Below are 14,515 nucleotides of genomic sequence, written 5' to 3' on the forward strand. Positions count from 1 at the left end.
CTACCAGCTGCTCCGCGGGAGAAAGATGAGGCGATCTGCTCCCATAAAGATTTACAGCCTCGGAAACCCTATTCAGGGTCGCTATGGGTCGGAACCGACTCGATGGCACTTAACAACAACAACAACAGCTTTATAAAAGCTAGCAAGTTTATCTAAGATGGCTTTCTCATGAAGTAAACTTAGAGAAAATGTGCTCTAGTGTTATAAATACCATTTGAGCGGAGATGGTCTTTGAGTATTTGAAGGGGCTGTTCGTAATGAGCCTAAAAAAAATAAAATTAAAATGTGATATATTCCAAAGCAGTGCCATGCACTATGCTAAAAGGACTTCATCTCTTCATACGGATCCGTATTCTACATCTGTGAGCATGTCCTTCTTTCCAACGGTCACCAAGGTTGTCAAGGCAAAGAAGACAACATAATGTTATCCAAACGACAGCATCACTGATGAGTGAGCGAGCAGCTTCAGTACCCTGTGCCAGCAGCTAGACCCGCATTTCGCACATTTGTAGGAACCTTCATTTGCCTACAACCTAATTCTCTTCCCTTATTTTTTAAAAATGAGATCAACTTTTTCTTTTTAGCAATGTTTCCTTCTGCTGTGGTTGATTTGTATTTTTAGTGATGAGCATTAATTCACGTCACTGGATGGAGAGTTTGTAAATGCAGTGACGGGGCTCGTGTTTCCGGAAAACCTGTGTAGTTCTGAATCTGGTGGCCCAGACACTCCTAGATGTTTCCATAAATTCTAAATGCGTTCGATTTCCTTGTCAAGAATTGGTTTAATTTCTCCACACGCAACTCGGCTGATTACCCCTGACTTACTCATGAAACATTAATAAAGCATTGTGTTCCACTCTAACGTGATTATAATCTGACCTCCTCACAGACACCAGAAATTGAAAGTACCTCTTGATAGCATTCCCCTTAGTGCTGGCTTCATCAATCATAATCTACCCTGGTGGGGGGGGGGCAGTTGGTTTAAGAAGGAGGCCTTTTTCATTGTGCTCTGATAACCTCTGTGGCCTCATAGTGTGTGTGGCTGGGTCTGCTGGAGAATGTTCTGGTCTACAGAGGAGCTCAGAGCAGGGACACAGAGAGCCGGGTGTCCTGGTGGGTCAGAGGGCGGAGGTTCTGATGCACAGAGCATGCTCCTCAGCAGGGCACTGAGAGCGGTGTCCTAGTAAGTTTCCTTTACTGTCCCACAGCATGTGACTTATTGAATTGTGAGCTCTAATGACTCTGCCTGTGGTTGTGGCCCGTTTGGGAGTGGCTATTCTTTGTCATGTTGTGTCAGTCCAGTGTGACCCATGTGATACAAACAGACCAGATGGGGCACAGTGAGCCAGAGCAGACAGGGAGACAGAGGCAGAACCACATGGAGATCGCCTTGGAGCCACCAGAAGCTTCCCCGGAGCCGAAACATAATTGTGAGAGAATGCATTTCTGTCCCCTAAAGCCACCCCCGGTGGTATTTCTGTCATAGCAGCCCTGGAGAACTCAGACAGTCCCTTTATAATGTTTCCATATTTTAAAGAAAAAATAGAACTCCCTGTTGAAAGAAGAAATGTAAGCATATGAGTTGAGTTGTAGGAATGAATAGCTTAGGTTCGAGGCCGCTGTTTTCCATCCGGTCAGCCACAACCCCTGGAGTAGGCAAAGCACCTGACCTATGTAGCTCCAGTGTTCCCCCTAGTCCCCAGAATGGCGGTGTGTCCCTTCAGCAGGTCTCAGCTGAGAGCCAGCCGTGAGCAAGGCCCATGGGCAGCAGAGCAGGCATGGACCCACTCTCAGGAAACCTGGAGCAAAGAGTAGGAGTCAGAGTCCTCACCTCCCTGGGGGCCAGCACAATGCAGCAGAGACCTTCCCTCAGTCTCCCCCACCACCCCATCCTGCTGCGCTGGCCCCTGGAGAGCCAGCTGACCCGCAAGGTCAGGGGTTTTCTGCCCCGAACTGCCCTCACAGAAGTGTCACAAGGGCTGACTTTAGCAAACAGAAGTGTATTCTCTCCCAGTTTCTTGGAGGCTGCAAGTCCAAATTCTAGGGGAGCCCTTTCTCTCTCGGTTGGCTTTGGGGGAAGGTCCCTGTCTGCATTCAGCATGTGCGGGCCCAGTGTTCCTTGGTGATCCCGTGTCTGCTTCCCTTGGCTGCAGAGGCTGTGTTCCATGTGTGGCTCTTCTTGCTTGGTGGTAGGTGGTTCCTCTCCCTCCTTTTATCTCTTGTGATATAAAAGGTGTTGCAGGCTCACCCCAGGGAAGCTCCCATTGAGTTGGATCAGGGCTGACCACATCAGACTGCCAGGCTGACCCATGGGGAAGGGGAGGACAGGACTCCATCCACGACACCCTGTTCAGGAGCACAGACAGGAGCTGGGTGTGGTCCATTCCTTCAGCGCTGGGCTGCTCCAGTGTGCAATGGTCAGACTGGTTTACAAGCTTTCAAGGGGGAACCTGGCTCCAGTAGGTGCGGAGGAAGGTAGAATCTCCACTGAGTAGTATCCAATGGGCTGATGCGAGGAAATGCGGATACGTCTCTTGTGATACAATAGTGAATAATTGTTATCAGGACTGATTGTGAGGGTTGGAAATGTAAAGGTAGACGTTTCATAGCAAAAGGAGGAGAGTGATTGCCTTTGCACACAAGGAGCGGAGGTCCCTAGGACCATCAAGGGAGAAGAGCAGACAACAGGACCTTACCCAGAGAAGCAGTGATGCCTGAGATGGAGTCAGAGATGATGACGTGGAGAGATGGAGTGGCTGGGGACTTTAGACACAGAGAGGGAGAGGGGCTGTGTGCTGACAACTGGGGGCCAGGGTATACCCTTTGGTTGGTAGATGATGCATGGAGGGGATTGTAACCATGGCAATGAAACGATATATGATAGGATAAATGTAAAGCTAATGTTCTCCCATGTAAACTATAACATAATTCACATTGCAAAGTGTGAGTATTCCAGAACACTTACTTGTGCTCATGAGGAATCTGTACCTGGACCAAGAGGCAGTTGTTCAAACAGAACATGGGAACACTGAATGGTTTAAAATTAAGAAAAGTGTGCGACAAGGTTGTATTCTTTCACCATACTTATTCAACCTGTATGCTGAGCAAATAATCCAAGAAGTTTGGTTATATGAAGAAAAATGTGGTATCAGAATTGGAAGAAGACTCATTAACAATCTGCAATATGCAGATGATACAACCTTGCTTGCTGAAAGTGAAGAGAACTTAAAACATTTACTGATTAAGATCAAAGAGCGCAGCCTTCGATATGGATTACATCTCAATGTCAAGAAAACAAAAATCCTCACCACTGGACCAATAAACAACATTCTTATCAACGGAGAAACGGTTGAAGTTGTCAAGGACTTCATTCTTCTTGGATCAACTATCAACACTTATGAAAGCAGCAGTCAAGAAATCAAATAACGTATTGCATTAGGCAAGTCTGCTGCACAAGACCTTTTTAATGCGTTGAAGAGCAAAGATGTAATGCTTGAGGCCTAAGGTGCGCCTGACCCAAGCCATGGTATTTTCAATAACCTCAAATGGATACGAAAGCTGGACAGTGAATAAGGGAGATCATAGAAGAATTGATGCCCTTGAATTGTGGTGTTGGAGGAGAATACTGAAAGTGCCATGGACTGCCAAAAGAACCAATAGATCCGTTTTGGAAGAAATGCAGCCAGAGTGCTCCTTGGAGGCCAAGATAGCCAAACTTCGTCTCTCATACTTTGGACATATTGTCAGGAGGGAGCAGTCGTTGGAGAAGGATAACATGTTTGGTAAGGTGGAGGGTCAGAGAAAAGGAGAAAGACCTCCAACGAGATGGATTGGCCAAGTGGCAGCATCGATGGACTCAAGCATGGCAACAGTAGTGAGGTTGGCCCAGGATCGGGCAGTGTTTCGTTCTGCTGTGCGTAAGGTTGCTATGAGTCAGTACCGACTTGATGGCAGCTAACAACAACAAACAGAAGCTCCAGCTTTCCCCCACCCCCCACCCCTCACCCCCCAGCCCTGGTCAGTGGGACATGGTGCTGGACAGCAGAAGTCCTGTCTCGTCCACGCGGTTGGTGAGCGAGGCCCCTCTGTCCAGCTCCTCGCTCAGTTGCCACAGTTCACAGGTGCCATCTTGGCCTTCTCAGACTAGTGTCCAGTGCAGAGCAGGTGGTCATTGGTATCTGGCGAATGAGTGAGTGGGCGGCCTCCCACCCCAGGGAGTCTACTGGCACTGTAGGATAAGCACTGGACTGCGAACCACAAGGTTAGTGGTTCAAGCCCACCAGACGGTCTGTGGGACAAAGATGTGGCTCTGCTTCCATAAAGATTGACAGCCTTGGGAACCCTAGACAGGGTTGCTATGAGTCAGGACTGACTCAATGGCACGACACAACAACATGTAGGGCTAAGAGGAGCCCTGGTGGTGCAGTGGTAAAACACTGAACTGCTAACTGAAAGAGCGGTGGTTCGAACCCACCAGGCACTTCTGAGAGATAAGACTTGGCTGTCTGCTCCCTTGGAGACACTGTGGGCTGTGCTCTGTCCTAGACTCGTCTCGGCAGCAGTGGGCTTGGGGGGCCGCATACAGTGAACAGCAGGCACTAGGTTAGCATTAGTTAATGAGGGTGGGGAGCTCTGGTGATGCCGTGGTTAAGCGCTAAGCTGCACACTGAAAGGTTGTCAGTTCTCATCCACCCTGATGATCTGCTGTTGTGGAGACTGTCACCCAGGGTCACCAGGAGTCGGCTCAACAGCATCACAAACCCCAAGGACACCTTCAAAACAAGGACGTCTTCTTTCCTTAAAGTAACTGCGTCCTTCAGTGGGGGACAGCTCTTCCTTCAGTGTAACCACGATGGTGAGCTGGCATCACCCGGACACAGGAAGTGCTCTGACCGTCTGCTTGAATGTGTGCAGCACCAGAGAATTTAACAATTATTTTCAAAGGCCGATTGTGAGGCAAGCAGAGGAAGGGGCAGGTAATACTCTTCCTCTGGTCTGAAGGAGGAGCCGAGGCGTCTGAATAAAAGATTCGTAAGTAAAAGAATTCCAGGGAAATCAACATTCTCTCTCCACAGTGCATTCCAAGACCCTCATTTCCTTTTTCTTAAGTTTCAGAACGCTTTTTCCCAAATGCACTAGGAAGGAATTCGCTATCATCTAATACCCCTGGGACAAAAATGGAAATGAGAATTAGATTCGTATTATCCATCTAAGAGGTACCCTTTCTGTCTGCCATTCCCCAGGGTCCGGTTATGGATTGAGAATTGGTTTATCTAAGCGTAAAGCAATTGTTCCTGCCATCGGCCACGCAAATCTGAGGTAGAGCAGCTATTAAGACCACCACACCCCCAGTAGCTTGGACATCGAGTTTTCTTAATATTTTAACTGGGTTTGTACTAGCATCTTGTTTCAGAATCCACACTGGGTTTGTGCATAGAGACGCAGATCTGAAAGGGACAAGCAAAGCACATGGCTTCATTCATAAAGGAATTCCTCTATGAATAAATCAGACTTCCTGCTAGGTGGCATCGCAGAGTGGGCCCTAAGATCTGCAGTGGGTTTAGAACCAGAGTCAGCCTCGAAACGTTCCAAGTGGGATTCCTGTCTGTGTACCGTGACTGACTACAAGACAGAGCCACGGTGAGACGGTCTGCTAGGATTCAGTCCCACACGCAACTGTTTCTTGGCTGTTTATTGTCTTCTGGAAATGGTTGGGGGTTTGTTTGCTTTTTTTAAAAGCAGACAAAACTGTTTAACCACAATTCATTGTTTGTTGACTCACTATTTTTTTTGTGTGTGTTTTATTGTGAATTATCTGACAGTTTACATGGGAGAACATTAGTTTTACATTTATCCTATCGTATATTGTTTCATTGCCATGGTTACAATCCTCTCCATGCATCATCAACCCTGCAAGCCTGCCCCCTGGTCGTCAGCACCCAGCCCCTCTCCCTTTCTGGGTCTAAAGTCTCCAGCTGCTCCATCTCTCCACGTCATCGTCTCTGCCTCCATCTCTGGCGTTGTGTCACTGCTTCTCTGGGTAGGGTCCTGCTCTCCACTCTTTTCCCTTGTTGGCCCCAGGGACCTCCGCTCCTAGATGGCAAAGTCAATCATTCCCCTCTTTTTGCTCCAAAACATCTATCTTTACATTTCCAACCCTCACAAGCAGTCCTGATAACAATTATTCACTATTGTATCACAAGAGACTAACTGCATTTCATTTCATCAGCCCCGCCCAGACAGATTGGATACCACTCAGTGGAGATTCTACCTTCCGCCACGCCCTCTGGATCTAGGTTCCCTCTTGAAAGCTTGTAAACCAGTCACTTCTTGCCTTTGTAGGCCCCCGACTTTGAGTAGCCAATGTCCAAGTTGCCCATCCCTGTCTACTCTGTGTATGGAGGGTGTGGGAATAATCCTTGTAAAGATTTGTTCCTTTTTTGAGCTACTGCATCCATAGGTGTAGGTCAAGTTCATCATCACTATCCTTTTAAAACTTCCAAGTTCATAGCTATTCATAATTTTTAATTACATTAAAAAATCTGTTATTTGTATTTATCCTATTCGGTCGGAACCGACTCGACGGCACTTAACAACAACAACAACAAAGCATAGTGGTTACAAATCAGGCTGCTAACCTCAGGGTCAGCAGTTTGAAACTGCCAGCTGTTCTGAGGGAGAAAAGATGAGGTTTTCTGCTCCCGTAAAGATTTACAACCTCGGAAACCCTGTACAGGGTCGGTATGAGTCGGAATCGACTCCATGGCACATCACAACCCAACAACAACAATATGGGTATTATATATATGTGTGTGTATATATATATGTTAGGTGCCATGGAGTCAGCTTTGACTTATAATGACCCTGCACAGGGTTTCTGAGGCTGCAGAAAGCCTCATCTTTCTCCCATGGAACGGCTGGTAGTGTCGAACTGTGGACCTCATAACCGCTGTGCTACCAGAGCTCCTTATAATAGCTTATATGTGTATATTTGTTGTTGTTGAGTGCGATCAAGTCGGGCCTGACTCATAGGTGCCCTGTATAGCGTTTCTGAGGAGCAGCTGGCAAGTTTGAACCGCTGACCTTGCAGTTCAAACCCACCCTACAGTCCAGTGCTTATCCTACAGCACCACGTCACGACTCTTGTATGTATATTATTGTTGTTGTTAAGTGCCATCAAGTCGGTCCTGACTTACAGTGACCCTATATAGGGTTTCCAAGGAGGGGATGGTGGGTTTGAACTGCCAACCTTGTGATTCACAGTCCAGTGTTGATCCTACAGCACCATACCAGGAGTCTATTAGAATAGGGCAAATATAACAAGTGTTTTAAAATATTATAATATAGAAATAGATTTTTTTTACGTAATTTTAAAAGAAAGTAGGAAATGGAGATGAAGGAGAATAAATAAAAATTTAAAAATCAAATCAGTGAAGAATGATTCTTTTTATCCCTCATGACTGCATTAGGCATTTTATTCAAAAATCGTTTGAATGTAACAGAATTACAGTAAATTTCATCAGTTCTATTTTCTCCTACCAACAGCGCCCTGCCGCCAAGTCAGCGGGGACTGATAGTGACTCCGTAGGACAGAGTGGACACTGCCAGGCTTTACCAGAGCAGACAAGCCCCATCTCTCTCCCTCAGAGCGGCTCATGGGTTTGAACTGCCAACCTTCCATTTAGCCTCCCAAGGCCCCCTCACTAACCCTCATACATGAGCAGTCCTGGCAGCACGGTGTTACATGTTGGGCTGCCAACTGCAGGGTCAGCAGTTCGAGTCTCACCAGCCGCTCCATGGGAGAAAGATGAGGCTTTCTGCTCCCATAAAGACATACAGCCCCAGAAACCCGAGGCAGGGTCGCTGTATACACAGCGAAGCTTCTCGACAGCACACCATAAGTAACGGAAAGGTGCCCAGTGGCCCGGTGACTGAGCACTCACCTGCTAACCTGAAGGTGGGCCGTCAGAACCACCCCGCCGCTCCAAAGCAGAGAGGCCTGGAGCTGGTCCCATGGGGCACTTGTACCCTTCACATGGGGGCACCGTGACACAGAATCAATTTGACAACACCTAACAGCGTCCGCATACGTAATGGAGTCAAGACGAAGTAAAGCATTGTAGAAAAAGTACATTTTCCTCTAACCCTGTGCTGTGTTAGAGGTGTTATCCTGCCATCTCAGCTCCATGGAGATGGCATGTAAAGACCACTTCACTTCCTGGATGCAGGTGTGTGTGTGTGTATGTATGTGTGTGTCGGTGAAAGTTGCAGAGCACATTAGTCCAACACTTACACACACCCTGCTTCATGACGTTGACTGCCAATCCCTCTATACAACAGCCCGTTTCCGCCTCAGCCCTGGACTCCCCGTTTCGGTTCACCTTCCTTCCTGCCCCTGCCTGCCTGCTGAGCTGTGCTCGGGGGCAGATGCTGCCCCTTTGGCTTGGTTGTGGGGAACCCACTCCCCCAGGCCTTGCATACCGAATACGTCAGCCTACGAAACGGTGTGTAGCTCAGCCCAACTCAGCGGGTCTCTCCTTCTCTCCTGACCCACCCCAGGCCCTGGAAAGTGAGTTTGTGTCCTGCCAGCTCCACCAGTGGATTGACCTCACCTTTGGCTACAAGCAGCGAGGGCCTGAAGCCGTGCGGGCACTGAATGTCTTCCACTACTTAACCTACGAGGGCTCCGTGAATCTGGACAGCATCACGGACCCCGGGCTCAGGGAGGTAGGTGGTGAGCACCGCGCGTCCCTCCCACATGCACGTCCTCACGACATAACTTCTTAGGACACAGCCACATCATATCTCCGACAAACTAGCGTCGTAGACATCCGAGGGGGCTTCAGGGCATTCAGGGGGAATCTCATTCTCTCTATTCCATTTTCCAGGGCCTTTTTAGAGCTCCCCTGTGTAGAAAATGCTTCAGTGTTCCCGTTTGGTTTTACTTCAGAGTCTTCAATACAATGCCAATATATATTACACATGTTACTAATGAATGAGACATATTTAAGGATCCTTTGTGGCATAACAGTTAAACACTCAAAAGCTAACTGAAAGGTCAGTGGTTCAAAGCCAGCCAGCTGCTCCTCAGGAGAAAGACCTGCCAATCCACTCCTCTAACAGTGACCACCTAGGAGACCCTAGGGGGCAGTTCCACGTGGGTCATCGAGGCGGAATCCACTCGACTGCACCACAGACATTTGGCAAGATTTCACATTAAAATAATCTGTCCGTGTGTTTTAAAGAAAAGCAAAATTGAAACCTTTGAGACAGGATAGTCAGAATCCAGCATCCCTGAAATGTTGTTAAGTGCTGTTGAGTCGATCCCAGCCCATAGTGACCCTGTGTAGGGTTTCCAAGGAGCAGCTGGTGAGCTTGAACTGCCATCCTTATGGTGCAAGTCAACATTGCGGTCCAGCACATTAACCCACAGCGCCACACCAGGGATAGCTTATACTGTTGTGTGCTCAGCTTTTCTCATCCTGAGACGAACACATCTGCAGTAGAGGGGTGGCATACTGCATTACATGTGGGACTTTGGCGAACAGATTCATACAAAGTGCGATTTGAATCCCTCCCACGTTGTACAAACCGTCTCAGGTGGGAGTGAACGTGGCAGCTGTCAGGTGAGTGTGGCTGGAGGAAGTGACAGTCTAGCCTTCGGTTCCACCGGAGCTGCCATCTGCTCGATGGAGAACCGGCCGTGGCAGCCACATTTACAGGCAGTGGAGGCTGTCTTGCGGCTGTATTTAGTGTTTCCTTTTAGAGGTGGAAAACCACACAGATTAAGGGAATGGAGCCCGACTAGCCACATTTACAGTGGTGAGGTCATTCCGTATACATGGCGTCGCTCTACAAAGAAAGCGCTGCGTCCACAGGACTCCTGAGAACGGTACACGTGCTGCTAGGGTGGCCTGTGACATGCCGTCTGAGCAGGAAACAGGACAGAGCATTTGCAGACCATGAATGACACATGAGAGACTAGAGGACAGGAAGTCATTAGTGAGGGAAGGATTGTCTCTGCTTAACCTTCCCAAGACCAGAAGATTTTCTGCTCTGGGTTGTTGGTTTCTTCCTCTGCCTTTTACCGAAACCATGTGTTTTCAATAACAGAATACATTTTTAATGAATGTGAAAAAACTTTGTTGGGAAGTAATAAAAATTCTGATTCAATTAATGGGACACATGTGTCCCAAGTGGCCCCTGGTGCTGGGTTTGGTGGGATGCAAGCCAGTTCTTACTCAGTTATACAAACCCCAGCAGATAGTAGCATGCGCTATAAGTGGGACAGCAGCTTCCCACTAAACCCTAAACCAAATTTGCCATCTAGTCTCCCCTCACTCAGAGCAAACTGTCCATGTTTACTGCTGCAGACAGCCTTTTCCTTCTCTCAGAGCGGCTGGTGGTTTTGACCCACCATTTAACAGCCTAATGCTTAGCCCACAGTGCCACCACGGCTCCTTCACTAACCTCCAGAGGTGGAAAATGTAAGTGGGCTCTGTATGTCCCATGGGCCATGGAATGGTTAAAAAAAAGTACACTCCCCCAGCTCCATTGTGGACAAGCTGAAGTCAGATTATTTTAAAGTTCTGGGCCTGATTCTTCTTTTAACAGTACATTCTTCCTTAAAACATGCCCAGCCCTGTCAGTGCCTTACAAACAAAATGTTCTTGGTAGAATCAATACGTTTCACAATCAGAAAGAAAAAACAGTTGTTAAGATAGCTTATGTTCCAAGATCCAATTGGGTTTTCTTTGTTTTGGGCACTTTTGCTCCTAAATATTTTGTTGTGCGTTTCCACTCATTATAAAGTGCTTTCTGTGTGAAGAAGTTTGCAGGTGACTCCTGTCGGGCCCAGGAAATGTCTATTAAATGTTTTGTATTTGGTGAGACCGCAAAGTAGCAACAGAACTGACAGGCAAGTAGCAAATTTTCAGGCTGAAATGAGCAAAAACTGAGTCACGTGTGAGAGAATTAGGACCTTTCTTGGCAAGGTCACATGTTTATTTGAGTCCTGTAAGATACCTGCTTCTGTAAATCATATGCTCTTATCAGGTCTATATATAAATGCACAAACAAACGTATAGAGAGAGAGAGAGAGAGAGCTCGGTAGCATAGCAGTTACAAATCGGGCTGCTAATCTTGAGATCAGCCATTCTGCTCCCGTAAAGATTTACAGCCTCGGAAACCCTGTACCAGGGTCACTATGAGTCGGAAGTGACTCCACGGCACATCACCACCACCATGTATATATACATATGTATGTTGCCGTTAAGTGCCATTGAGTTGATTCCGACTCATAGCGACCCTGAATAGGATTTCCCAGGATCAGCTAGTGAGTATGAACTGCTGATCTTGAGTTTCAAACCAACCTTGCAGTCTAGTGCTTTATACTATAATGCCACGCCAGGACAGATATTCAGTCTCAGAAATCCTATGGAGCTGTTTTGCTTTGTTCTACAGGGTCTCTTAGTATCAAAATCAGCTCAATGGCGCAGACTTTTTTGGGCTTAACCCACAGCCATTGAGTTGATTCCAATTCACAGCGCCCCCTGGTGTAACAGAGGAGAACTGCCCCATAGGGTTTCCTAGGCTGTCATCTATTGTGTCACTATATACTCATATATACTCTTATAGATCATCCACTCACAGCGCCCCCTGGTGTAACAGAGTAGAACTGTCCCACAGGGTTTCCTAGGCTGTCATGTATTGTGTCACTGTATACTCGTATATACTCTTATAGATCATCCACTCACAGCGCCCCCTGGTGTAACGGAGGAGAACTGCCCCACAGGGTTTCCTAGGCTGTCATCTATTGTGTCACTATATACTCGTATATACTCTTATAGATCATCTTATAGAGTATATAGTGACACAATAGATGACAGCCTAGATGACACAATAGATGACCCTGTGTGATAGAATAGAACTTCCACAGAGGGTTCCCAGACTGCCTCACTTTCTCCCATAGAGTGGCTGGTAGGTTAGAACCACTATCATTTTGTGAGATAGTAAACACCCTGTGCTCCCCAACGTTAAAGCTGGCATAGGAGCGTGCCCTGTAGCTAGTGGTTTGGGGAGTGTATCATGATTTGGTGGACTGATAGTCCAAAGGTCAGTGGTTCAAATCCACCAACCACTCTTCAGGAGGAAAATGAAGCCATTCGCTTCCACCGGATCACGGCCTCAGAACCTCTGGGCAGTCCTACTGTCCTGTGGAGTGTCTGTGACTCAGGGTCCGCTCGACAACAGCAGCTTTGGGATCTTAAGAGTTCCTGAGAGTAGGTCTCTATGGTACCTTCTTATTTGATTTTTCGTTTTCCAGAACACTGAGGTACACTTCTTTATCTCTGTGTCCCTCAATGTGGCTACAAAGAGCAGATCCGGAATGTCAGGTTCTTTGAAAATCCACATTCCAAATGTCGTTGCTGTTGTGAAGTGCCATCGAGCTGGTTCTAGCAACCCTGTATAGGGTTTCCAAGGAGCGGCTGGTGAGCTTGAACCACTGACTTTGCAGTCAGTGCATTAGTGCACAGAGGCATACCAGCATTCTACATTCCTAATAGGGACCCTTTTATCAAGCTCGGGAAAGTATTCCACTTGCTAACTAACATCAGTCTGGTCAGCAGTTCAAACCCACCATCTGCTCCTAGGAAACCCTATACAAAGTCACTATGATTCAGAATGACTCAGTGGTACTCAACAAATGACAACAATGTTGGTCTCAGTGCTTCTTAAGCAGTGAACTTGTATGTGTCATAAGACAGATGCAAAGGAAGGCATCTGGTGACAGTCACGATAGGGCTCACTCTGAACCCCACAGAGCCTGAGCAAGTTGGGCTTGTTTATCTTTAATGTTTACATTAAACACCAATTTAACCTCAAAATACTTAACATAAGAATATCTACATATGTCTTCCTTGTAAAAGATACGTGTTCCCCTGTCTGCCGTCGACTTTGAGCTTGGAAATTAGCGCTAAATCTTGAGCAATGACTTAAGATGGTTGATTCTTTCTTCCCTGGCAGGTAAAATCATGAAGTGGCACTAACTGCTGTAATTATAGCATTAAAATGTCAGGAAATTAGAGGTCAAAATAACAGATCATTTTCTTCTCTATGTCAGATTAGAAAGTGACATTCTTTGACAGCCCAGGATCCCTGGCTGAGCAAATTATGACAACTTAACCTACTTTATACGTGTAAAGCAATAATTGATTATCAACTCTGCCGTGACAGCTTTCGGGGCAGAGACAAGACACAACAATCCTCGCACGGAGCTCTTCCCGATGCGTAAACACGGGCTCCGCTGGGAAAGAGAGTATATGCTTCATGCTTTCTGATCTCGCAGACTCTCAGTAGCTGGACCGATGTTGAAGCATCGTCCTGGGCTTTCATGTGTACTTGCCTGTACATGTTCACTGACCTTGGGAGTCGGCTTTATATATTCTCTCACTGAGTCACGATCAAGAGCTTCCGCTGCGGCACCTGCTTACTTGGAACCGTGTGTTCAGCTTGCTATTTCTCTCCAGGGTTTCCTAAGTCCTCGATGCTCAGATGGGGGCCACAGGCCAGTGGGGTCTGCACCATCTGAAAGCTTAGTAAAACTTCAGACTCCCACCTCCGAATCAGAATGCGCTGTGAGTAAGAGTGTGAGAGGCATAGTGTACAGACGGCGTCCTAGAATCCTCAGATAACTGCTGCTCCCTCCTGCTTTTCCTAGAAAAGTAAAGAGATTCTACCATGAACCCCATGGCCCTATCACCCAATTTTAAACTTGTTAACTCTTGTTTCCTCTACCCCAAACCCAAACTCATTGTCACCGAGTCAGTCCCAACTCATAGCGACCCCATGAAACGGAGTCCAGCTGCTTCCTGGGGTCTCCAGAACTGGCAGTGTACGGGGGCGGGCAGCCAGTGTGCTAACAGAGCTCCACCCTCTGCCCACTCCCATAAGGGCAGGCGAGCAGTCCTGAGAAGTTGGCACCTCACATCCCGGCTTTCTAGATGCTTCCAGCAGATTTATTTTGAATAAAAAATGTCCCAGAGTTTCAGACACTCCCAGTTAGAAACAGGAATCTAGGGAACACAGACACCCTTCTGGACAGCCTTGGACCTGGGGTGGGAACGAGTCTCCACTGATTCTATGCATTTCAGCATAACAAAATCCATACGTTAGCTTGTTTGTTTAAACATAAGAGTGTTTCAAAAGTGATTCTTGAAAAACTGCAGTCTAATGTGTATTTCCCAAGGAAGAAATACGAGGCTTTCTGCTCCTGTGAAGCTGTCAAGCTTAGACAGGGTCACTAGGTCAGAACTGACTCCACGGGTATTTCCATCTCACGAACTAAACTGTAAGACTTGCCTTTCTGTCTTGTTGATGTTTTTTTTGTTTGTTTGTTTTTTCATGTTTTCTTGTGAATTATATATTTTACATGAGAGAACTTTAGTTTTACATTCATTCCACCGTATATCGTTTCATTGCCATGGTTCCAATCCCCTCCATGCATCATCAACCG

General features: G+C 47.0%; 1 protein-coding gene across 1 annotated transcript in view; it reads left to right on the plus strand.

Annotated features, from left to right (window-relative positions):
- NBEA (neurobeachin) overlaps positions 1–14,515 on the plus strand; it is an 822,532-nt gene that overhangs the window by 762,924 nt on the left and 45,093 nt on the right. The window contains exon 48 of the mRNA XM_006874376.1: positions 8,560–8,727. Within this exon, the coding sequence (XP_006874438.1) occupies positions 8,560–8,727 (168 nt within the window). The remainder of the gene's footprint in view (positions 1–8,559; positions 8,728–14,515) is intronic.

This window comes from Chrysochloris asiatica, unplaced genomic scaffold (assembly GCF_000296735.1).
Source record: "Chrysochloris asiatica unplaced genomic scaffold, ChrAsi1.0 scaffold00272, whole genome shotgun sequence".
Lineage (NCBI taxonomy): Eukaryota > Metazoa > Chordata > Mammalia > Afrosoricida > Chrysochloridae > Chrysochloris > Chrysochloris asiatica.